Source organism: Tripterygium wilfordii, chromosome 13 (genome assembly GCF_013401445.1).
Source record: "Tripterygium wilfordii isolate XIE 37 chromosome 13, ASM1340144v1, whole genome shotgun sequence".
Classification (NCBI taxonomy): domain Eukaryota; kingdom Viridiplantae; phylum Streptophyta; class Magnoliopsida; order Celastrales; family Celastraceae; genus Tripterygium; species Tripterygium wilfordii.
In genome coordinates, this window is record NC_052244.1 from 1734115 (window position 1) to 1749910 (window position 15796).

The 15796-nt window shown below is 36.8% G+C and overlaps 1 protein-coding gene and 1 pseudogene across 5 annotated transcripts; one reads left to right on the forward strand and one right to left on the reverse strand.

The window, feature by feature from the left end:
• Positions 1 to 343: 343 nt before the first annotated feature.
• Positions 344 to 13632, reverse strand: LOC120013102 (ubiquitin carboxyl-terminal hydrolase 12-like). 5 transcript variants are annotated; one of them, XM_038864771.1, is made up of 33 exons: positions 13433 to 13624; positions 13246 to 13336; positions 13097 to 13166; positions 12791 to 12938; positions 12514 to 12671; positions 11425 to 11690; positions 11109 to 11327; positions 10930 to 11038; positions 10720 to 10835; positions 9917 to 10015; positions 9549 to 9658; positions 8985 to 9059; positions 8572 to 8650; positions 8336 to 8482; positions 8145 to 8225; positions 7911 to 8030; positions 6455 to 6577; positions 5654 to 5731; positions 5475 to 5563; positions 5287 to 5395; positions 5076 to 5144; positions 4843 to 4953; positions 4523 to 4578; positions 4223 to 4403; positions 4038 to 4139; positions 3866 to 3937; positions 3143 to 3208; positions 2871 to 2936; positions 2168 to 2254; positions 1912 to 2028; positions 1685 to 1759; positions 1260 to 1346; positions 344 to 964 (listed from the first exon to the last, which is right to left on the reverse strand). In XM_038864771.1, exons 3-33 carry the CDS (start codon positions 13146 to 13148, stop codon positions 923 to 925), a joined length of 3309 nt encoding a protein of 1102 aa, XP_038720699.1. In that variant the 5' UTR covers positions 13149 to 13166; positions 13246 to 13336; positions 13433 to 13624; the 3' UTR covers positions 344 to 922. The 5 variants fall into 5 exon arrangements, with proteins under 5 accessions (XP_038720699.1, XP_038720695.1, XP_038720698.1 ...); XM_038864767.1 differs by lacking the exon at positions 13246 to 13336 and having other exon boundaries at positions 13433 to 13632; XM_038864770.1 differs by lacking the exon at positions 13246 to 13336 and having other exon boundaries at positions 362 to 964; positions 4226 to 4403; positions 5657 to 5731; positions 13433 to 13632.
• A 1325-nt stretch (positions 13633 to 14957) lies between these two features.
• On the forward strand, positions 14958 to 15650 carry LOC120011850 (annotated as a pseudogene).
• Positions 15651 to 15796: the final 146 nt, after the last annotated feature.

The window sequence follows — 15796 nt, forward strand, 5'->3', positions numbered from 1 at the left end:
ATCCACTTTAAAATTTTGCATCGGGCCGGGCCTAGCTGATGGCATGGGCCAACTTTTCTTATCAGTCCCGGTCCATGCATTCATTAAATGGCTGACCAAATTACGATCGGTCGCCCAGACTACAGGCCTAAAATGGCCTACGAAGCTCACGATTTCAACGGGCTGAGCTAGCTCGGTAGAGAACCAAGGCCCATGACCTCTTCGTCATGAGTTGGCATCCCCAACGCCCTCTTGCTTATACGGTCCCGTCGGCTGCCGTGGCCCCCACCACCACAAGTAGAGAGGTAAGTCGGTTGCTGCAGCCTTAACCAAATCACTGACTCAAAGAGAGCAACAATTCAAATTAAGTAAAAGAGGAGCTGCCACAAAGACAAATCTATGAAGCTGAGCTGTAAAGTTCATTTCGACAATCCTAAGCCCATAACTGTTAATTCAACCAACCTATTTTACATGGAATTCCCTACAACTTCAAATTAAAACCCAAAAAAAATGAACAAGAAAAAAAATGACCCCTCAACTATACCCGGTGTACAACCCCTCATCAAAATCCTCTCTTGTACCTCTTACCAATTAAATTACACAGGAGCTGTATATAAAAAGCCACCACCTTCTCTCAAAGCAAGTAGGTGCCTGCATGATGAGAAGGGCCAAGGAAGAAAAAAGGGCACAAATGGGGTTTGAACATAAAAGCATTCAGTGTACACCTGCCTTTCCCAACCCACAAGGGGAAAAATATATATAGCCTACAAGATCAATCAACTCCTACAGAAGGAACCTCAATGAAAGCTTCGTTTTGTCCTCTCAGATATGCCGTTCGGTATCATCCTGTCAAGTTCCACAATGGAATTGTGACGTCAATCTGTTGTGGCACGACGCAAGTGCAATTCCCCCAACAAGCTGGAGGATGATTAGCAGCTCTTTCCTAGTTGTATATTTTAACAGGCTTCTCATATGTGTGTCGGTTCTGCAATGTTTTGCGGAAAATCATTTGACGATAACAAAAAAATGTAGAGATTATTTCAACTGTCAACTGGTTTCAGCATGAACAAGATTGCTTCATGATGCTTCCACACCCCAATTGAATAAAACATTATAGACAACTAAACAAAGTAATCAGTATCCAAAACTAGACAATTTGATGCTCCTAAACAATGGGAATCTTAAAAAGGACCCATACTGAATGCATCATAAATAACCATAAGGAGATATTTCTAGTAATTTGGTGATATCAGGAAAATAGTGGAATGCTAGTAAATTACCTGATTTACTGCATACGCTCTCTTAGGAGCATTATCCGAGTGCTCCAACCCAAGGTATTGCTCCCAAGCACCATACACATCTTTTCTCTGAAAATATTGATCCAAGGACATCAATTTATTTAAAAGCAAAATAGTTAATACCAAATACTTATCACAATAATTCTATTTTTTTAGAGCCTGTGTGGCACCAAAGCAATTTCGGGTTTTTTGGGGGATTTTTTAGCCAGGGAAAAAATAGAAAACCTGTTGGGTAAATACCATTTTAAAATAAAAAAATCTGGTGGGTAAATATCACTTTGTTTTAAAAATAAGTTAAATATCACTTTGTTTTGAAAATAAGTTTCATGTTTTGAAAAAAAAAATAGATCTCTCAGGTACTAAGGATAAAAAATTAAGAAAAACAACAACAACAATAATAAACACACCTGAAACCGAGTAAATACCACGTCAGAGTCCTGCAGGTACTCTGGACGACCCAGTGACATAAACGCAAATTTCCACTGGGCAAAACCAAAAGAGGAAAATGATAATTCAATCCATAATGGAACAGGCAATGTATTAATGTGAAAAGGAAGGCACATAATTTCATTAATATAACGCCTGATATGAAGGGAGCTTCCCAAAGCAAGCACTATAGAGGAAAATAAAATACCTTCGAGAATTCCTCATCTGCAACTTGTAATTTCTTTTGTATTCGTAATTTAACATCTGCCAAAGTCTCAGTTTCATGGACAACCATAAAGAATGGTTCCCCAAAATTTTGTGCTTGCTGTCGAAGAAAGAGAATATAGACAAACATAAAAACCTAAACATGTGTGTTTCTGTTCTTAATCGCAATGCTCTATTATGAAAACAAACTAGCTTCAAACAAACAACGGGAAATACTCAATTCATTGACAATTAATTACCATTTGATTCTGTGCAGAGTCTTTCGTAAAGTGATAAACATGAATCAAGCGATCGTGCGGACCAATGTTCTTCTCTTCCTCGGGGATCTGAGAAACAGTAAAGAGGAGATGTGAAATTATATCAAGAACAAAGGACAATACTCTATAGACAAGTGTGTGATTTCATTTGGGCTTAATTATAAAAAGAGGAATATCTGTTTAATTAATAAGCTCTTCAATTACCAAAAAAAGTTCCTAAGAGAGGGCCCAAGGACAAAACAGAAAGAAATTTTGGTTTTTCAGAAAAGAAAAACAACAAATAAAAGTAGTAACAAGTATAGCCTAAAAGAAAAAAACTATATTGTTTTTGAATTGACAGAACCAAATAAATCAAAATGCAAGAATTCACCTTGGCACAAAGAATGTACACCTCCAACCCTTAACAGAATCTTAATTGCAAATTACAAGAACGCCAAATAATTAATCTTGAGAAAATTGCAAAAACAGCGTAGTTTTAAGCTAATAGATCACAGATAGATATGAGACAAAGGCATGCATTGTCTACGCGACTACGCCATTATATTTATACATTTCCCTGTGCAACTTTTGGTTCCCATGATATCCATTGTACATATATATGTACAGATCATGGAACATAAGCAAAAAAAAATCCAACAGCTCAACAGGTAGGGGGCAGTGTTTAAAAGACGGAAAATATACTTGCCTCCTCCGCCCGCAATGTCCAGTACTGGTCATTTATATTCTCAATCTTTTCATTGAGAGGGAAGATCTGCAAGGACGAGATAGCAGAATCACAGGTCACACAGGAGAAAATTAACATTATATAATAGGTCCAAAGTTAAACAAATGCACTGACAAAATTAGCCACATAAACTAGAAACATAGTAGGAAGTATCACCCTTTACCACATAAATCATTTGACCTTAGGAAAAAAAAAACAATAGTCATCATCATGAGGATGAAAAAACCCATTACCTTATAAATCTTGTGATAGAAAACTTCAAGCAGTCTAAGTTCAGCATTTGGATGAGATAACTCTACCTGTTTAAGGATCCACCAGAAAAGCAAATTTATAATGCGCAGAAATAGTGAATAAGCTGAAGATAAAACAAGAACATTAATAGAATCTATTGATATAACCCTTGGTTAAACACAAATAATGGCTACCACCAAATGATGAGTAAGATACATTCAGAAATACAAAACAAAGATGATCTCTCACACTAAGATATGTTCAGAAATACAAAACGAAGATGATTTCTCACGTAAGATATGTTCAGAAATACAAAACAAAGAGATGATCTCTCACACTTGATCAATAACAACCATATCAACTCGAAACAAATACAAAGGACAACCAATATGAAACTCCTTCCCAGAAATTGATCCCAAAAAAAAAAAGACAAACCAAGAGGAAGTATATTAGATAATATTTAACTGTTAACACATCAATCTAGGAAACACTTGTACTTCAATCTAGTTACAGCCAGTTCTTCAATTATAAAAAAAAAAAACAGCATACAGCAAAAAAAAAACTTCTTAATAAGGTAAAAGAGAGATTATTCCGACCAAGTAAATGATATGAATGATAAGTTCTGGTAATAGAGAATGGGAAGAAAGCCCCTGCTGATGAACAATATTACAATAATTAAAAACCGTGCTCTACAGCAGGTAAAGCTTGAAATAACTCAAGTTCACCTTTGTTTTTAGTTCATTAATCACATCTCCGACAGTGCTCTGCTTAGGTAATCTAATATTGTGAATAACAACCTGAAAAAAGTTCAGACAATATTGCAACGGAAGGCTGAGAAATATAGATACAAGTCATAGAGAAAAACAGAAAACAGAGGATGACAGATTCTCCAAATACCTCATCTTTTGTTGCATGATGGAACACAACTTTCAAAGTTTTTAAACCTTGCAATTCTGGCAGAGGAATGTCCAAAACTTCATAGTACAAAATATCAGAGCTCTGTAGAAAGAAGAATGCACCGGTATTACTAACCATAAAAATGATGTTAAGAAGAAAAGTAAGTGCTCTGTCTACGTCACAACAACCTGATTGTAGTGGACTAACATATCTGACAAATGCTCTAGTGATCGATATCTGATGGACTGGGGCTTAGGTTGCTGCGAGTAGCAGTTATGAGCTGTAAGTCTGATTTTGGAAGGATCATCCAGGCCAATATGACGAGCCACTCTCTCCACCACGTCATCATAGGTATGCAACTTTGACCTTCAAGATCATCAATAAAGATAATTTATGTCCAGCGAAGTTAATAACAACAGCAGCAATAACAACAAAAAAGGGTTTTCAAGGGATCTGGAAGAATGATTTAAAAACGAAATACTCACAACTCTAGAGAAAAATCATCCTCCTTTGGTTTGTCCAAAGATCGAAAATGAACCATCTAACGAGTATGAAACAGTACAAAGTATTAGTACAATATTAAACACACCAAGGACAGTGTTGATTACAATTTGAACAACGAAATGAATAACCCTTGATCACACAATGCCAGCAGCAATTTATCATGCCAAATTGATTCCAGCTAATTTAATCATCAGTCACGTAATTAAATTAGCCTATCTTATTCAATAATCTAAAAACCGCACAAAAGGAATTTGAAAATTCCAGAGGTAACTCTCCTCTCACATACTCAGCAATATTCTACCTGGCGATTGTGCACATATTCCAAAAATGAAGGCACGTCAGGATATCTAAACTCTGTTTCACTTTCAAGAGGTGTTAATTTCTGAAAGCAAATGATGTCTCCATCTTCAATCTGTAAATAGAGCAATCAGAATGCAATTTACTTAATCATGTGCAAATGTACAGAAAATCCATTATGAGAGTCCGCAGTCATTTCACAAGGACTTCCCACAATCCCACGCAACTAAGCTATACCTGACATAATCGAAATGATGTCTTCTTATCAATGTGTTCACACATGACAGTAGGCTCAAACTTTATTTCCTGAGAATCCAATAACAAGGAAATAGATAATTAAAATTACACAATTATACTCAAGTCAACAAACATGGTACGGGATTACGATCGGCGGGAGATAAAAAAAAAACACATCAATATAAACAAAACAATTTAATGGACAACAGACCTCATAAAGTTCTATTTCTTCATCCGGAGCAAAGCCAGCCATTTGATTTAGTTTTGATAAAATTTCTATTGGCTTCCCTGTACTCTTTACAAAGAGCCTCCCAACATATCTAGCAACATGACAGAAACCATCATGTCATAAAGTATTAAAAGCACAGAACAAGAATGAGTCGACAGGTAACAAGATACCGTAATTCTTCTTTCTCAGGGTCATAAAGCTTGAAGAAAAGTAGAATGTCCTCTTTAGTTTTGTCAGGTGGAGGAATAGGACGTAAATCCTGAAAGGATTTTATACAATCAGTTGAAAAGGCAGACATACTGAATTAAACCAGTGTTTAAAATATATATATTGGCAAAGACAGTGTTACCACCCCAAGCTCTACTTCCAAAAATAACTTAAGTTCAGCGCTGTGTGCCTTGTTTGTTACCTCCCGCAATTGTCCAACCTACAACCAACAAATGCCTCTTGTTAATTAACGTGGTTGATAGTCCACAAACTTTTGCTCTGTCTGAAATTTCATATGTTGGCTACAATGTTTGAGCAAATCGATGTCCAAGAATGACAAAACGGCAATAGAAAATACAGATTGCTGAGCCCATAACATATTAGTGAACCCATGGTAGAAGTTGCTCCACAATTTTCAATAGTATTGAGGATGAAAAATATCTTGGAACCGTAAAAACTGAACCAAGAAAACACAAAGAAGAAGATAGGCATAACATAAATGTATGTATGTATGTCAAACCCAGTAGGCCAGTACACAAGGCCCCTGCTATCACTGTGGGAATAGGGAGGCGTGATGAACATGGACCGCTCATTGTGTACAGGTTATTTCTGTAATCCAAACTAATGAGAAATATGCTGCAATATCACAAATTTAACACCTCGAAAAAGGTTCACTCTCAAGACAAATACCGTATCCACGTAATTTTTTTAGGAGCAGAAATGCTGGCCATAGAAACTACATAAGCGGATGTCACTATCAGAAAGCATAATCTGGTTTAGACTTTGCGTTTTTCACCATTTTGCTGCAACATGAGGGGGGGGGGGGGAAGACCTCACAAGAGTGCCCCTTCCTCACCCACCAAACATACACCCAACAAAAGAAATTTCAAAAAAAAGGGTGATGGCATGAGCAAGATGTGGATGGAAGTAGAAAAGTTATTACAGATTGTGCTTCCTCCTCATGTGTCAACGGTCTATTAGGCCGATAGGTATGATTCTGCCGCTTTGCCCATATCCAAAAACGCTGTAGTTGCACTGGTATACCAAACTCTTTGGCAACCTCCTCCTGTTAAACAAAGCAAAATTAGAGACCAAAAGCAAGGGAACATGAAATCACTTAATTCATTTTCAACAATAAACTCAATGCCTCCAATATAGACAATACCATAACTATTCAATTCACTGAGTACTTTTTCAAGGGAAGAACTCAGCTTACTTAGAATTAAACAACAAAGAGACATTTAATTATAAAATTATAGTCCCATTTGTACTTAAAAATTCATTCCACTTTCATGTGGGTTGCTGAGGGAAGCAGATTGTAAATACAGGGGCATACTTCTTCAGTGAAATTAACTGGAAGGCTGAGTTAAAAACTGTTCAATTTCAGTTTTAAAAAAAGAATGAAAATGGATTGGTTCACGGGTGCATGTGTAATTATGCTGAGAAGAAATGCATTGGAAACCAACATCCTCAGTAATCAGCTCTCAAAAAACTGACCTCTTGAAAAACAAACAATAATTTGCAAAGAAAAAATAACAAGGATATCAAATGGCTTATAAGTTATAACTTCCAAAAAAATGAGGGTACTTGAGACTTGCCATTTCCTCCACAAGTAACAAGAATGACACTAAATAGAGTGAGCAACAATTAGCAGAAAGAAAATAATAAATCTCATCCAAAAACTAGGGCAATCCAACAAACTTTCCGTAACTGATGCTAAACTTATCAAACAAAACCTACGGGCGTAAGCTGAACCGATACACTTGATGAAAAATTCGTGAACCAGCTCAATTACACTTCATTGCTGAGTGAATGAACAAACTGAAAAAAACACTTAAGTCTATTGGATAAGTAAGCCAATTGAAACAAAGGTGTTCTCAGCTTGATAGGGCACATAATATGCTCATTTGGTATTCATGAACCAGCACAATAATTCATCCATGAACAATCCCAATTTCTATTTCATGAATGGACTCAATAATGCATTCAAGAACAGATTCCAATACTCATTCATGAATGATCCTTGGCTTGGCGTTGTCTATGCCCATAAATGCAGTCCTAGAGCTATTAAACAAGTTTGAGCTCATTAGAAGAGAAAGACCAAATCATAGGTGGTATTTCCAAGACTTGATTAGAGCTTGAGCTCAATGCAGTGCTTGATGAATGCTTGAAAAGACACATCAATCCCAAGAAAAAAAAAAGAAGAAAAGGAATCAGAACCACAACTCAATAAGGCTTTTAGCTATATTTTTTAGAACTATTATCTCATGAGATATCTCACCAAAAGAAATCGAGCTGCTTTTCCTAAGCCAACGAAGAATATTTTCTTTGAAGGGAAAAGGAATCGAACACATATTAAACGCCATCACCTCACAAAAAACCAAAGAGGGTGAGAGTACCTTAAAAAGATTAAACGGTGTCTGCTTCTGAATCCGGAAACTACGGACTTTCTCATGATCTACAAGGTCAAAATATATATCCCTTCCTATCTGCTCCATGAGGTCCTCATCCCGTGCAACCTAATGCATGCCAGATGAATTTAGTTATAAGTTGACAGATGACAGTAAATGAACAATATAAAGAGAAACAGAATAATAATGAAAAGAGCAATAGAAGAGCTAAGAAATTGCAACCCTTATCATAGTAAAAAGGTGAGCCTGTGCTTTATATCTTTTCCTGTCCGCCTTCTCTTCTTGCACCTTTTTCAACCTTATCTGGAATGATGTGTCAACAAAGCTGATAACAGTCAGGATCCGCACTCAAAAAGTCTGCAGAGAAATTAATATGTAGTTATATCAACTGTAAGTAAAAGCACGTAATGTACCCTCAAATGTTCAGCGATGTCTTTCTCGTCAACATTACAAATTATGTTGTCCTTGTCACTTTCACGTATATACACAAGCATGTATGCATTGGAGTATTTTGTGAATTTAAATGGAGTATTATTAAAGCCGGGATTGGTCTGCGGCAGCTGTTGACATAACAGAAAAAACAAAGGTCAGTTTAATATTAAGTCAAGTATATCTACACAATTTGAAATACATGCTCAGAAAACATTACCTCTTCCTCACCACCATACTGCTCTTCTAATGCCCTCTTTATATCTTCTTTAGTCACCCGTTCATCGTCAAATTTAAACCTAAATGAAAGCAAAAGTGATCAAACAAGAAGACACTGAAGAATACAAAGGCCCTCAAGAAAAACGGACATGGAAAAAAATACAATATATAACATTTGATAACACTGTTCTAACAAAACTTTCAAACTCATTGCAACATTTCCCTTGTATGGTTCGAATAACGTATACCAAACAGCCTCTAAGAAATAATCATTTCCTTTAAAAAGAAGATAAATATGGCCATAAAGAATGTTTTTAGAGATAGTTATAGTAAAATCTAGAAACAAAAAAAGATCCACAGCCCTGCAAACGACAAAATCTGAGAGAGAGATATCAGAAAGCATATAATGCATACCATTGATCTGAGAGGGTAGGCCGGATAAAAGCATAGTAATGTCCACCATGCACCCCTCCACTATGAACCAAGACACTGAAGGAGGACAAGAATGTATTTAGTTCTAAAGCACAGCCCATAAACAAGCATAACAAAGCTCCAATACAGCACCAAAAATTCAACAACATTGTTTACCACCACAAACAAAACTATAACTGAGAATGCATGTTTTTTCATTTTAAATTTTTGGCAATCTCCTCAACCATTAAATAACCATATTCAAATGGAACTATTGACTGGTTACAACTTACAACACCACTCCCTTAGTTCATAACAATATATCCCAATACCAGGCATGCAGTAGACGATTTTTTTTTTGAGCTGAATATATAAAAACAAACCCACCAAAACTTATGCCAGAACAACACAAATCAAGTAACAAAAGGAAAAAAACCAAAAAAAACAAACAAAGCGGCCTATCTTAATAAAGCCATACCAAGTCATTCAAGCAATTTGATTAATAAACTTCTCAAAATAAATTATACAAACATCCATATTGCAAGTCAGCCATAAATCAGGCCATACCTGTGAAGTGTGTAAAGATTGCGAACGCTCCGATCTGCATCAGGCGATAAATACTTTCCATTTTCTCTATCGAGGTCAAGTTGAAGAGGAAATTCATAGCGATCATTTATCTAAACCATTAAAAACATATGTCAAAAATCAAAATGGAAGAAACAAGAACTGGCACATCAATTTTCATTTCAAACAAAGAGCATTTTCTTTAGCTAGAAACTCTCAATTCAAAGCAAGCTTAACAAGCTCAAAATAGAAGTAAAAGTGGCATAACGTAAATACTCAGTGGTTAAAAATTAAAGAAGTGCAACATTTTTATGGAATTACAACAGAAAATGATACAACACAAAAAGGCTAAACCAGTTTATCATACCAACCTTCACCATAGTATCCCGCATAAAATCATATTCAAACCGCTTGAGCTGAAGTTGAAGAACTGGAGGGAAATCAATAAACAAGACACCCTTCCTAGCATCCTGAAATCAACATAATTTCCCATACCATGAGATAATCTCAAGGAATCTATCTTAACATCCACAAAACGATGATAAAAGTAGCTATGTATCAAGAAGATACTAAGTAACCAACAATATAGGCAACAAACTGCTAAGTGAAACACAAAATGACGGCCACAGCCCACTTATCATTGCACCCTGGTGGAACTTTGGGAAATTTTCCGGTGCTCCATCCACAAATAACATACCCTAATACGACAAAACTATTTACTTTCCTGGAAAACTATATACAGGGGTACTCTGAGTATCAGATGAGTAAATGTTCAAATTTCAAAACACTCAACCGAAATGTGAAGCTATATTTAACAGATTCCAGGAATCAGCCAGGAACCTCAAAGTCCTTTTGACTGAAAGCCTGAAAGTAACCAAGTCTCTTCTAATCTCTTCGCACCAGAAGAGTTGAGGTAAGACCAACCTTTCAGAAGGGAAAATCATAACAGAACTCATCTTTGAACTTAATAGTACAGATGCAATATGATTTGAAGAAAACATCAACACATGATATGAAAGAAATACACTCTCCTATTAAGAATAGAAAAGAAAAGAACTGCATTCGCATACTTCGTTCTTCACAATAACTCAAGTACATTGCAATATCAAGAGAGGATGGGCAACTTTCATTATCTGGTAGTCTGGTTCACAAAAAATCAAAAGAATATACTAACCTGCAAACCATGCTCTTCAGCATGGTATTTGTTGTCGCCCTCAAGACGTTCAACTTCAACATACTTATCAAAAGAAGCATAAACATCGCGGCAGCCTTTGACATCAAGCTGGAGATCTGCAATTGATATGAACATTTGAATATCATATCAGACACTGATATTAGACACTCTACCCCAAAAATCTAAGATGGTCAATCATGCCAGAAGTACCATAAAATGATTCCTTTCTCGTAGATTTGTAGTCCACATTGATGCATTCAATATAATTCATATGGTGACCCTCAAATAATTGCTGTATTGTTCCCTCCACAACAGTACCCTGGAAGGAAAGAACAAAGATCAGTGACTCAACACGAACAACTCGTGCCAAAGCTGCGAACTTTTCATACCTTCATCTTATCTTCAAGCTTCTCACACAGCACTCTGTTGAGTTCTTGAACATCATGTTGCATGAATGAGTCATATGTATCCCATCCGAAAGATTTGGTCAATTCCTTTGTTGCAACACTGGTGTCATTATATTGAAGCTTATAGAACAAACTCTGAAGAGCCAAAGGAATACTTCCTGTAGGCATGTCATTTTCAGTCGTCGGCATGTGATACACAGCCTGAAATATGAAGTCCAAAATTACTGTTTCCCTTCAGGTAAAACAATTGCAAAGACAATGAAGGGCTTAAGGAACATAAAATGACAACAAGCCTGACCTTCCTGAAGTAAGGAATATAATACAGAGTTTGTAAGAGAGAGTTCATATAGCAAGTTGCCCCTTGGTTCTTAAGACCGACAAAGCCAGTCTCTTTCTTAGAATCATATGCCCAATAGTCCATAATCTTACGAACAGCTACCTCAGCCTCGACAACAACTGTATCATTCACAAGATATCCTCTACTGGGATCATAAAGATCACTGAGAGCCATGAATGAAGTAAAGCCCCAGTCGCTCTCCCTAGCATTAAACTGATGCTGTGTATCTGCATTTTTTTAGAAAAAGAAGGTGCTTAAAACTAATCCCAAGTACCATATAGCTAATAATCAGGCAATACAAAATGGGAGGAAGTAAGGTAGAAACAGGACACTCGTAACAATGTAATCGTATAAAGCATCAAAAGTCTTAATGGAAACACCAGGGAAAATCAAATCAAGATAAATTTTGTCAAACATTGCACTTAAAGATGAATGGATCCAAACCCAGACATATGAGGATCCCTCTTTATTGCCTCCCAGTTGCACACCATCCAGATTAGTTTCAAATAATTTTGCAAGAATCCAACCACTTACATTTGTTTCATTTAAAATTTTAAATTCACTCAGAGCCTCATTTTTGCTAAACCCTAAGCTTTTATACCAGCAACAAGACGTAATAACACAACCTCCACATCAATAGCACCATCAAGCACTGCCATTCTAGTTGCAAATAGGAATAGAAAGATTTAGATGGAGTATAAATACAACTACTGCAGCATGAAATTCTTCTCAAGTCCCATGAGGTTCTTCTTCAGAAGCCTAATTACTTAAATATCAAGTTCTGAACATCAATGTACAACAGTCCAGAAAAAGCAAGGCACCAATGCACAATAATACACAAAATAATCTCAAGGTCTGTAACATAAAACTCCCTTGTAAGAAATGTCAGGTTTTCATCGTCAATGTATAACAACAGTCCACTGAAAGAAAGGTATCATAATACGACAAAATAATATCAATTTCTGTAACATATAAATCCCTTGTCATACATTATGAATAAAAACCGTAGCTAAGAAAAACAAAGAATAGAACAGAAACAAAAAAAAATACCCTTTCTAATTGAGTATTTGTTATGAATTTGATTAACAATAGCCAAGCTAAACTGTGCATATCTACTCCATCCATAGGGCAGTGTGGCGGAATCAGCAACGTCTAAATACATGGACAAGTGGTCCACATTGTTTCCCTTAGGAAAAATAAGTACCCGCCTGCAAAATTGCAATCCAAAACCAAACATAACACATCAAATGCCAAAGAAAAACAAACAAATTAATGCATTCTGCAGCACGAACATGAGTTCCATCAAGGAAAGCAATAATTCAATTACCATTTGTAACCACTCACGACGAATGTATCAGAGTAGTGCTTCTTGGTGTTCAACCTTGAGAAATTTTCTATGGTCCATGCGAATTTCATGGATGGAGGATCCTCCACTGGCTGATGCTCCACAGTGGCAGCAGTCTCCACTTGTGCCACTGTTGCCACAACCAAAGCAGGAAGACAAAAGGAACGTATAAGCTAAAAACCCTAACATCGCAACTGATTAATTACCATACATAAAAGACAGTTTGACGAATCCATAAATTGATCGAATTCATCAATCAAACACATTGAGAATCGCAAGTAGCAAAACCTTCCATCGGCTGCGGACCCTCTACCACCAAATCTGAATGGGGAACCAGCATCTCCTCGTCCTCTTGCTGCTGTAAATCCAGAACACGCAAATTCAGAATCATGATTTAAAAAAAAAACAACCTAGCCCTAGTTTTCCAAATCAATAACCTATAAATCATACGCCAACTCAGTGCAATCACTTCCATTCGAGTCCATTTCTAACCGAAAACAAAATTCCTAAACGATCCGACTAACGAACCTAGAAGCAGCAACACCAGATTACAAGACAACAAAAAACCTATATACGCAATAAGATACAGTAGACATTGCAAGTGAAGAGAAAGCCGGTGTGTACATCTAGCGGTGGAGGAGTGATCATAGTCATGGATGGATATAGACGAGGACCTTCCGATCGACGAATCTGGTAACGAGTATATATATAGAGAGAAAAACTATACAGATAGAGGTAAAGAGAGGGAAAGTAAGGGAAAAGAAACGAAGCACGCTGTGCAACAAGAGACACTTCCGAAAGAACTGGCTACAGAGAAAAGGCTTCGAGTCAGTTTTACTGGAAGAAGGATCTTTTCGGAAATAACATATAGTTTGAGGGTAATAATGGAACTCTATGGTTGCCCGTGTGGAACAATAAAATCTTACGTGTCTGCTACGACAAACGTGAATGGAGTTAAACAAATCATATATTGACACGTCGGCTGATAGTAGGTGACGTAAGAATATATGACGTGGCAGTCTCAAGTCAAGATCCCGAAAGGATGACTAACGAAATACCGCATCTAGAAGCCCATTTACTCTGAAATTTAGACAAAAATGGAATTGTGGCGCTGGGATCGTGGCGTGGGTAGAGACGGGTGATATTTTAGTAGGTAAATTAACACCTCAGCTGATAAAAGAGTCATCGTATGCCTCAAAAGTAAAATTTGGTGATAGCTAAATTTTATAGGTTCCGTATATCTTGAGTTCGTTCTTATTTAATCATGCGTTGGATTTTTTTGTGTTTGTGGACTCATCCAACCCATACCCAGGTATTATGCGTTCCGGATTAGACAAGGTCGTGACTTTGATCAACACTTCTACGACTCATCAATTCCCTACGTATTTATTTCGGGATAATTCAATATCTCCACCTCCCTCACTGCTATGACGACACCATATAAATTTGTTTTTTGAAGGATATGGGCTTAAACTCGGGCCGTCAACCCGTGTATTACATAAGTTTTTCATATGACTACATGGTAAATTATATCAAAACTCACCACGTGCTACCACTGGAAATCGAACTTCAAGTCTTGCTAGTGGCTGCAATTTCGCTCAAAAATGTATTAGATTATGATTTAAAATGCGTGATTAAATATTTTGAATTGCTCGTAATATTAAAATATACTAAATTTTAATTCAAATATCATCTTTTATTAAAAATTAGTAGATAAATTCAAATTGTGTATTTCACTTGCTTGCAATGACAGAACCGAATCGAATCGAAGGTTATACATAAAATCTTCAATTATGCTTACTTCTTACGGATTTATGCAAAGATAAAGCCGTCATTGTTAATACAACATGTTTTTCTGTCAATCATATGATGTTTTCGAAGCAATTTATGATGATTTAACATAATTTTGAGAAATAATTGCAACTCCAACCCTGCTCGGTTGCACCTCTCCTTCGTCTTTTTCGCAATACTATGACTTCATCTCTGCATGTACCCCACGTGTCCCTGACGAACCACTATCTCAACATCTGTAGAGTCTTACATAGCCCAGCTATCAAAACAACCGAACGCCATCCCGTCCGACCTCTATAAATACATAGATAAGAGTTCATAAGCATATAGGTTTAGGTCTGAGTACTTATTGGTAGAGATGGCTGGGATTGTTGGGAAGAAAATGAAGGTGATGGTGGCGATTGACGATAGCGACGGGAGCTTCTACGCGCTCCAGTGGACTCTTGATAACCTTTCCAGCGTGATCCGCACGACACCAATAGATGATGGCATGGTAACTCTGGTTCATGTTCAAGAGCCCTTGCGCCTGAAAACGTTCCCTATTGGGTATGCCGGTAGCTATTTTCTCTATTTTTTGTTGGTTCAGACAATTAAACAAACAGTTTCACTTCATAGCTTTCATTCTTTCTATTTAACATCTGCAGCAGTGGAGAATACAAGGAAAGCTCAGCAAGAAAATTCTGCAATAATGCTCTCGGGCATTGCAGATATGCGAAGCTAAGATGGTCAAAGCAGAGACTATGATTCTTGATGGAGAGCCAAGGGAAATGATTTGTCAGGCAGCAGAGCAGATGAACATTGATCTCCTCGTAGTTGGAAGCAGGGGCGTTGGCATGATTAAAAGGTCATTTTATATTAAAATAATTCCATTAATAATTTCATTGTTGATGACTTGATGATGGTCTATATATATATATGATATATGTTGATTGGCGGGTGCAGAACTTTGTTAGGTAGTGTAAGCGACAACTGTGCTCGTCATGCGAAATGTCCAATCCTTATCGTCAAGCGACCAAGAGAGCAGAGCAGAATGAGTAGCTGCGATCGATGAGGGTTTGTTGCTGGTATGAAGAGTAATGATCATCTTCGCTTGTGTTGTAATACTACACTATTGTAAAAGTGCATAATAATTAAGTAATTATGCTTTCCTTTTTTACTGTACAAGACATAGTGCATATACAATCATGTTTGTTTAAT

Bases quoted from the DNA above. Each gene is read 5' to 3' on its own strand.
- LOC120013102 (XM_038864767.1), bottom strand. From the start codon at position 13,462: ATGACTATGATCACTCCTCCACCGCTAGAT. The intron at 12,939-13,096 runs GTTTTGCTACTT...TTGTGGCAACAG, and splicing joins GGGTCCGCAGCCGATGGAAG to TGGCACAAGTGGAGACTGCT. The intron at 5,564-5,653 runs GTAACACTGTCT...AAATCCTTTCAG, and splicing joins TGGAAGTAGAGCTTGGGGTG to GATTTACGTCCTATTCCTCC.